This window comes from Anopheles coustani, chromosome 3 (assembly GCF_943734705.1).
Source record: "Anopheles coustani chromosome 3, idAnoCousDA_361_x.2, whole genome shotgun sequence".
In the NCBI taxonomy this organism is placed as follows: Eukaryota; Metazoa; Arthropoda; class Insecta; order Diptera; family Culicidae; genus Anopheles; species Anopheles coustani.
In genome coordinates, this window is record NC_071288.1 from 72,990,815 (window position 1) to 72,999,894 (window position 9,080).

At 45.5% G+C, this 9,080-nt stretch overlaps 1 protein-coding gene across 1 annotated transcript; it reads left to right on the plus strand.

Moving 5' to 3' along the window:
- The first annotated feature begins 1,705 nt into the window (after positions 1-1,705).
- LOC131272211 (N-acetylgalactosaminyltransferase 6-like) lies at positions 1,706-8,686 on the plus strand. The gene is made up of 5 exons (XM_058273871.1): positions 1,706-1,756; positions 6,624-6,997; positions 7,066-7,424; positions 7,491-8,371; positions 8,442-8,686. The coding sequence occupies exons 1-5, from the start codon at positions 1,706-1,708 to the stop codon at positions 8,622-8,624; spliced, it is 1,848 nt and encodes a 615-aa protein (XP_058129854.1). The 3' UTR covers positions 8,625-8,686.
- Positions 8,687-9,080: the final 394 nt, after the last annotated feature.

Below are 9,080 nucleotides of genomic sequence, written 5' to 3' on the forward strand. Positions count from 1 at the left end.
TTGAATTCAGATGTAGAGCTGTAGAAACTTTAAACAATTTCAATTTGATGTTTGAAAAATGAGACAAAATAGACAAATCTTGATAGGAAACAGATGTAGGCCATTTCCTTCATCTTATAAATCAGGCGTAAATTTTAAGAAAAAGCTCCATTAAAAGGCATAACTTCGTGTTTAATTTCAATTTCAAATATATTAATTTATCTAGACCAATTTCCCTTATTGATTCGACCAAAAACAATTTCAAATTTATCAATTTATCATGACCATTTTCCCCTATAAATTTGAACCAAAAAATCTGCAAATATCAAAACATATTCTTCAAAAACCACTGGCTCAAAACAATTAAAGAAGTGACAAGTAATAAAGCATCGATTCAGCGGAAATAACAGACATTTCAGTCCATCTGAAACAACAAAGAAACGTAATGAAATCTCCAGTACTTCCCATTCGTTTCAATGTCCAAACGGCCGAGCATTTTAATACGTGACACCTTTCGCCAGATTGGCGTCAAAATTCGCCTTCCAGTTCGGCCGATGACAAATTGGCCATTGGCGGATTATTCACTTCCCGGGTTTCTCTGGTCCGTCAGCGAACCACGTACAAATGACTTCATTTGCATTAGCGTTTCCACAAGGTGTCAGTAGACCACACGGTCACATCACGGGTGGGTCCCACCAACGCACCAAGGTTCCAATCGAATAAATAATATATTTCTGTTACGAAAACGATCCAAACGATGTCGAACTCACACTCTCGCACCCACAGACCATTCGCGGGTTTCCGTCCGCCTCTGACCCGGTTTGACCAGCGCGTGGTCCGTATCGAAAAAGTGCTCCCGGAGTACAAGGAACATTTACCGAAACGCCCCGCAAGGGAAGCGAGGAACCAGATGGATATTGAGTCAATTAAGGTGCAACGGGCGTCGAAAGTGAACCGACGTTGTTACCTTTCCCTTTGCAGATCACGATCAAATGTAGCCGAAAATAAAATGGGCCCGAATAAAACCGACTCCAGAAAGGACACCGAATGGACAAACCCCGAAAACACAATGCCCTCTTCGCTCTACGTATATCCTGGTTGGTTCGATCCCTTCCCAAACTTTCACTTACCAATTCTACCGGCCAAAGACCCCCGAAAATACTGGACACATACGCAGTGTCTCTACCACCGCTTTGGACTCGTTCTGATTACGAAATACATGTTTAATGGAACCCGATACCCTCCGTTCCGTGCCCTAACACGCTGGGGAGACAACGGCCGGGCGCTTGGGTCGATGAAAGGTGGACCCTATCGACGGGAACCGACCGAAAGGAACCCAAAACATTTGTCAACCTGTTCTGACGCACGAGGGTGGTCAGCTGAAGTAGGCCGGGGGTGTTGGGAAAAGAACGACCACGCGGCGTCGCGGAGTTTGCCGCGGGGTTCCGGCTCGTGATTCGCGCCAGAGCTTTTAGTCTTTATCAGAGCCTTTCGCCGCTCGGACGTGCCGGAGCATCATCGGTCGGTCGATTTAACGTCGGTTTGTTCAGTGTTTGCTTTGTCTGTGACGCCACCGGTTTTGTGCCACCTAAAAGGGAACAGCCGAAGGTTGGAAAGACGCTCAAGTTCCTATATGCTTCAGTGAGCGCACTCAAGCCAAGAATGTCCAGAGCTCCACGTGTCCGTTCGTTTGTTCACACCGCGCCGTAAAACCCGATCGATCATCATGCGCATTCCGAGGCTGTTGCGGCAGCTCAAGCTGTTCGCCCATCGCAAGGTATACATGCACCGAAACGACAAACACGCCGAAAATTCAGTGACCTCAAATGCAAACGAATTTCCCTCCAGCTGGAGGTTCGAAACGAAACCTGAAGTCTTAAAACAAAACTCGTTCTACCGGCTAATCGCTTAGAACTGAATGGAATTGAGTTCGGGTGCCATAAATCAACACTGACCGTATCGTCTCCGTGGACCGGGAAGGGGGGGAGGGACAGGTATCCAACGCGAAAATGTGGAACATAAACCGGCAGAAAGAATTTCGGACGCTTCGGGACAGGAAATTCACAGCATCTTCTTAAAACGGCCGAACTGAGGGGAATCTTCGCCGAGTTGTTTGCTTTCGAGCTTTTTTTTCATTCTGGAGCCTCCCTGTCCATAGGTGTTTGGGACATCCTCACTGGGATGCTAATTAATTAATTCTAGGAAGACGATCGGTCCACAGCGGGGCGGCCAGAACTTGTGCCTTGGCGAAGGTCTTTACCTTCGTGGAGGGTTTTTCTTCCCCGTCGCTCGATTGGTGTGGCTTTCGTCGATCGGGTTTCAGAAGAAAGATGACCATGTTCTGTTTGTGTCCGGCAAACGAGCCACTTGGACGGCCATTGGCACTTGAGCGAGTTCCTATTTACACGGGCCGTTAATAAAAAATCAATTTTCACCCACCATCGGGGACTTCGGGGAGAGGACGGGGATGGGATGCAATTGGCGACAACCGACACTCGGACACACGCGACCGCGAGGGTGATTAATGTTTACCTTCCGGGCGACGTCAACATCTCGGGCGAGCCCTGAAGCCAACGAAAGCGTGTACGGGGCGTGCGCGGATGTCATAAAACTTGAATTACATTCCCCCATAAAACACGCTACAATCAGCACCGCCAGCGTGTTCGTGTCGGCCCCCGAAGATCGTGGTGAAGAGAAAAGAGGAAGGCCCACTGGAAAGGGTTACTAATGTACGCCCCAAAATGCTCATCAATTGCGCCGGTGGGACTCGCCCTTCAGATAAAAGGTTGTTGTAATTAATAGAATCTGATTTTATTGCCCTTCCTCGATGCTACGCATCGTGCAACGCCTCAATGTTCAATGGAACGTCAGCAACAACCTCGCTGCCCCGAGGGGAAACATGCTCGATTGTGCCGACATTGTGAAACAACACCAAACGGATGTCACTATCTCTACGGTCAACATGGCTACCGGTTGTATGGAGCCCGCAACCGGGGGGAGGCATCACCGGGGTTAGGGTTGCGTTCTTCACGTATCCCACACACCACCACTGTGGGTTGCATTTCGTTGATAAGCCGGGGCAAACACACAGTGCTGGAAAACGTGTCACAAACTTCCGGAATAGGGAGGGAACAAGTGCGAGAGTGTTCGTCATCACAAATTGCAACAAACAAAGTTTGTCTCGATGGGAGTTAAGGAAAAGGCTGATACTAGTGCCTCACCGCGAGTGTCAAGTGTCACACGCAAGCTGCCTCGAAGTGGCTTCATCCTTCCCAACGCCACAGAAAATGTCAACCACTTAATGACATGCATAAAAATGTCAGGACGCACCTAAAGTCGAACTCTGTCTAACGCTTGCGGATGGCACCGAAAGCGAAATCGAGATCGGATTCAAAAGTGCACCAGACGAAAGAGTCGAAACGTTTTCATTGAAAAGAAAACCAGAATGGAAACAACGTTGAAATAAAAGGCATGATAAAATGCATATTTGTGGACACGTTGAAGTAAATCCGAAGCCTAAAGCGAAACCATTTGGTCCGAACGTTATTGTATTTTTTTTAATTTTTGTTCACCAACCCGTACTATATCAAACAACTTTAACTTATAGGAATTAGTAACCGGTTTTTACATATAACGAATTCTTTCGAATAATGTTATTCCTCAAAAGTGTCCAATTGAAAGTGAAAAGACGAAGAACGTTCTAACCAACTTCATAATATTTCTCAACTCAGGATGGTTAGAATACTTATCATCTTTTCACTTTCGTTTGATTACTCTTAAAGCCATAGCGTATGATAACATCGCAGCGATTGTCCACTGTTTCATTTTTTAATAATTTTTATTCATTATTTTATTTTTTCCTGCATTAACTTGAGAGGAACCTTCGATATATTAATTATGATGTAATGGATAAAATATCTTTATATCGTCACAAATCGCTCAACAAATTAAATCATCAACATGTCCGAATGACTTTTTACCATTTTTTCTAAGCCACAAAAAGCTCTACCACTTAAACCTCCAAAATGTGTCTTTAAATTTTGCATTTCTTTTTTCTCTCTTTTATTCGAAGTGCATTTTAATGAGAGAATGCTTTCATGCATTAGGTTGGATTTGTCATAGTTACCTTACTAGATAAAACTACTCTTCAAACTGAACGTTTGTGAATACTTAATTATCATTTACAAATGAGTCAGGGTTAAGCGTTAAGAGCAGGGGGTTAAGAAAATTACTCAAGAGCGTCTGTAAAATAGGCCACGGGCGAAGAAAACAGTAACGCGATGAAATACGTTTAAAAGCCATTTTTTCTTAATTAAAAGGTTAACTATACCTACCAGAGTACGTTTCGCGGTAACGAGATAAACTAAACGAGTAACAAAAACAAAGAATCTATTTTGGCTTCGCCGGTGGCGACGTAGTTTATTTTTTCCGTTGTTTCTGTTTCATATATTTATGGCGAAACTCTGCGCGGGTCCCCACATACATACAGTCACATGGACAATGCAACAGGTTGGCATCTCGTGGGTCCATGTTTTGACTTCTGTTTAAGCCGGGCCCAGCTTATTGACTGCGTTCAGGTTAATGTTGTTTTGTCTGCGACAGGCTGACCGCAAGCCTCAGCCATAAAACGCCGAAACGATTACGATTGTGGCCGCAAACGCTAAGTGCGCTAAGCTGCCCCTAAGGGAAAAACAGTTTTTTTTCCTGATAAAAGTTTCGCCCAACAAAAGCGACATAAAAAGGTAACTAAAAAATGCACCCATGTCTGCAAAGACCATTCTTCTGGGTCATCTGTTTGAGTGCTTACGGATTGCCCGACTGGGACCACATTTATTATCAGTTCACCATTATTATGACTTTGTAAAAGCTTGTTCGAAGAATCACATCCTTCAGGAGGTGACAAACACAAACAAGGTTCCCCGTGCAAAACCATCCAATCTCAAGGCATGTACACGATGGCAAACCAACCTTCTGGTCGTTCGTTAATTGTAATTTATTTTTCGTCCCAACGAATACATTATTCCACATTATGCTTCGGGAGCACGCGAAAAACGCACGCACTACTGGCGGGTAATCTTCGCACGCCGAAAGAAGACACCAGAACGGTCCGTGTCGCGTCAAGGCCAATAACGCCGGGAGCTGTTGACTTGGTTTCGATCGTCGAATTATTTATTCCTTCCATTCTCTTGCCACTTCCTTCGTTTATTGAACCGTTTTGGGACGATGTTTCTTGTTCTGATCGGTTCCTTTTATTTTTTTAGCGTTTTCTGTTCAGTCGAAGTTTTGGCTTCACAGCATCCACCTTTTGGTGAGATGATATCGGGCACGACAGGAGGCTCGGGGTCTCTACTACTCATCCCTGACAATCGACGACAGGTCAGCTTCTAGTTCGATGCTACTGTTGATGGTCAGATTGCGATCGTAGCATTCGAGAAGAAATCACATAAATAAATGGATTGTTTTTTCTTCCTATGTGTTAAGTTCTAGACGAGGAACCAGGTGTTAGAGTGATAGAATGTCGAACAATACTAGATGACTAGGTTATGCAAATCTCCAAGTCACTTCTCGATTGTTATCGTGGGATTCGTGAACCAAGACGATTGAGATCAGGGTTCGGCACACGTTTCTTGAAAAGGGCCAAATGATGAAACAGAACCAGATACTTCAAACGATGTATTAATGATTTTTAAAGTGATACTAAACCAAATGGAGTATCAATTACCCAATCCGGAAAATAACATAAAGATAAGATAAAAATATGTTAAAGTTCAATATTAAACCATCAATCGTTATATTTATTTTCATTGAGTTTTGTGGTTTTTGAAAATAAATGTTTGTTTGTTGTACTAATCTCTTTTCGTATTAATCTCTTTCATTATGATTAAAGTTAACGACCATTTAATTTTTTTTTGCCGGCATACTCTCTATCATTAAAATAACTCAGCCGTTTGGTAACGGAGTCGAAAATTGTATTGTATGAATGCGTTATTTTGCAACTTGATTCTGTACGAGATTCATGAGAGTTAGAAACAATCAATAGAGCAATCTAAAATGCGATCGAAATAGTCTAATACAGTTCTGTGTATTGACCACTTCTTTCAATAGTTTCAACTCACCTTTTTTGGAAGAAGAAGTGTGATATCGTGAGGAAGGAATTCAAATAGAAAATATAAGCCGGTGCAGAATAGAATCAGCCGGTGGGCCGGATTTGGACCGCGGGCTTTGGACTTTACCGACCCCTGATTTAGATGAATAAAAAACAGGTTTCAATGAGTTCCATAACTGTCTTGTGGATCTTTCTTTACAGCGTTCAGGTCAGGCGGCTGTTTTTTGTTGTTGCTTAGTTTCAAATTGCTCACCTATGCACGGTGAATGTGTGGTTAAATAAGTTTTACGAGGTTTTTTCCCAAGCGCCTTTAAACTGTTTTTGTCATTTTCGATGACCTTCACCTCTCTTCTTGCCGGAGCGCGACTTATGTTGCCACAAAAGAGGTTACGCATCGTTCGTTCTTGTTTGGTTGTTTTTTTTCTTTTTTTGGTAACCGGTCATCTGCTACGTTAATTAACTTCTTCTGCCTCCCCTTATGCCTTCGCGTTTACCTTTCTGCCTTTCTGTCTAATCTGCTCACCGCTCATTCTTTCAGCTCAATCTGGGTGAGCTGATCGTGAAGCTGCTGTTTGTCGCATGCTGCGGCATTATCACGGTGCTGCTCATCATCCACAAGTACGAGAATTTGGATAACTTCAAGCGGACGCTCTACTACCGGTATGCCGTGGATGGGGAGTTCTTCGCCCAGCGGCGTAATGTTGCCGGCGAGCGGGTCGACTGGCATGACTACGAGCTGATGGAGGACGAGATGAACCGGCGGGGACCGGGCGAACAGGGCCGTCCGTACAAACTGAGCCACCAGAAGGACGTCGAGCTGAACGCCAAGCTGTTCAAGGAGAATGGCTACTCGGCGGTTGTTAGCGATATGATCGCACTGAACCGTTCCGTGCCGGACATCCGTCATCCGAGGTAAGGATACAAGTGATTGATAGTGTCGAAAACAATTTCACTTCTCACAAACATTTCCCTCCCCACAGCTGCCGCACAAAACAATACCTGAAGGAGCTACCGACGGTCAGTGTGATCGTCATCTTTTACAACGAACACTGGAGCGCTCTCCTGCGAACGGTTTACAGCGTACTGAACCGATCGCCGCCGTCCCTGCTAAAGGAAATCATCCTGGTAAACGATCACAGCACGAAGAAGTTCCTATGGGGTCCCCTACGGGAGTTTGTCGAGACGGAACTGAGTCCAAAGGTGCGTCTAATTGATCTACCGGAGCGCTCGGGGTTGATCGTAGCTCGGATGGCCGGTGCCCGAGCCGCACGTGGAGATGTTTTGATCGTGCTCGATTCCCATACGGAGGTCAACACCAACTGGTTACCCCCTTTGTTGGGTGAGTGTGTAATGCAGATCAATTGGCTCAAGATGGATACCTAATTTTGTTCACCATTTCTTACAGAACCGATCGCCGAGGACTACCGGACGTGCGTCTGCCCGTTTATCGATGTTATCGCACACGACACCTTTCAATACCGCTCGCAAGATGAAGGCAAACGGGGTGCATTCGACTGGAAGTTCTACTACAAACGATTACCGCTGCTACCCGGAGATTTAGAGGATCCCACGAAACCCTTCAACAGTCCCATCATGGCGGGCGGACTGTTTGCGATCAGTACCAAGTTCTTCTGGGAGCTCGGTGGGTACGACGAGGGTCTGGACATTTGGGGCGGCGAGCAGTACGAGCTGAGCTTCAAGATCTGGCAGTGCGGTGGCCGCCTGGTGGACGCACCGTGTTCCCGCGTTGGCCACGTGTACCGGGGATACGCACCGTTCGGGAATCCGCGCGGGGTCAACTTCGTCGTGCGTAACTTCAAGCGAGTTGCCGAGGTGTGGATGGACGAGTACAGTCAGTTCCTGTACGAGCGCAATCCACAGTTCGCCAGGACGGATCCGGGTGATCTCACCAGCCAGCGGGAGTTGCGTGCCCGGTTGAAGTGCCGGCCTTTTAAATGGTTCCTAGAGGAGATCGCTCCGGATCTGCTGGTGCGCTATCCGCCCCGTGATCCACAGCCGTTTGCCTCCGGCAGGGTGCAGAGTGTGGCAGAACCGAAGCTCTGTCTCGATTCGCTCAACCACCAGGCGAAGGAACCGATCGGGCTGTATACCTGTGCCACAAACAAGACGCACCCGCAGAACAATCAGTTCTTCACGCTGTCCTACCATCGGGACATTCGGGTTAGGAGCAACGACAAGTGTCTCGATGCGGCCAAACTGAACGACGAGGTTGTACTGTTCAGTTGCCATGAGTCCCAGGGTAACCAGATGTGGCGCTATGATTATGTGAGTAAACTGTCGGTACAGCCAGCATATTGAAGATCGTCTAACGAATGCATTTCAATCCTTATCCCAGGAATCGAAAATGATCATCCATGGCAAGGATCATCTTGAGCAGTGTCTCGATGCGGATCTCGTACGACGGAAGCTGTTCGTGCGCAGCTGTGATAAAACTAAACCTTCCCAGCAGTGGAACTGGGGTTACATTAACTTTGTCCACCTACAGAACTGGGACGTTTATGGGGCAAAGTTCCTTTAAATGATTATCGTATGAAACTGCGCAACGTGTCTTTCATGGCCTAATTTTGTTCCTGGTTTTATGTCATCGGACCATTGAACATGGAACAAACACTGAACTAGATTAAGTAAGCTTTTTTGTAAATATGTCACATTCCTCTACAGGTGTACATACAATCGATTCTCATTGCTAAGTAAATAAATAGGTATCTTAGACTGAAGTCTTTACTGTAGGTGTATTTACATGCATGCAACTTTTTCAATAGTTATACTTGAAATAGATAGAAAACAAAAACATGAAGGAGCGATTTCAACTGGGGATTTTACTTTGAATGCTTTGAACAGTCTTATTTCTCTTACCATTTTGTGTAATTTTAATTACTTCGTTTGGTTGTTCTTCTTCTTCTTGGCGTAACGACCTCTTGGTCATGCCTGCCCGTTAAGGGCTTACGAGACTTGTTTCCCTGTTGTACGTACG

Bases quoted from the DNA above. Each gene is read 5' to 3' on its own strand.
- LOC131272211 (XM_058273871.1), top strand. From the start codon at position 1,706: ATGCGCATTCCGAGGCTGTTGCGGCAGCTCAAGCTGTTCGCCCATCGC. The intron at 1,757-6,623 runs GTATACATGCAC...TCATTCTTTCAG, and splicing joins AGCTGTTCGCCCATCGCAAG to CTCAATCTGGGTGAGCTGAT. The intron at 7,425-7,490 runs GTGAGTGTGTAA...CATTTCTTACAG, and splicing joins CTGGTTACCCCCTTTGTTGG to AACCGATCGCCGAGGACTAC.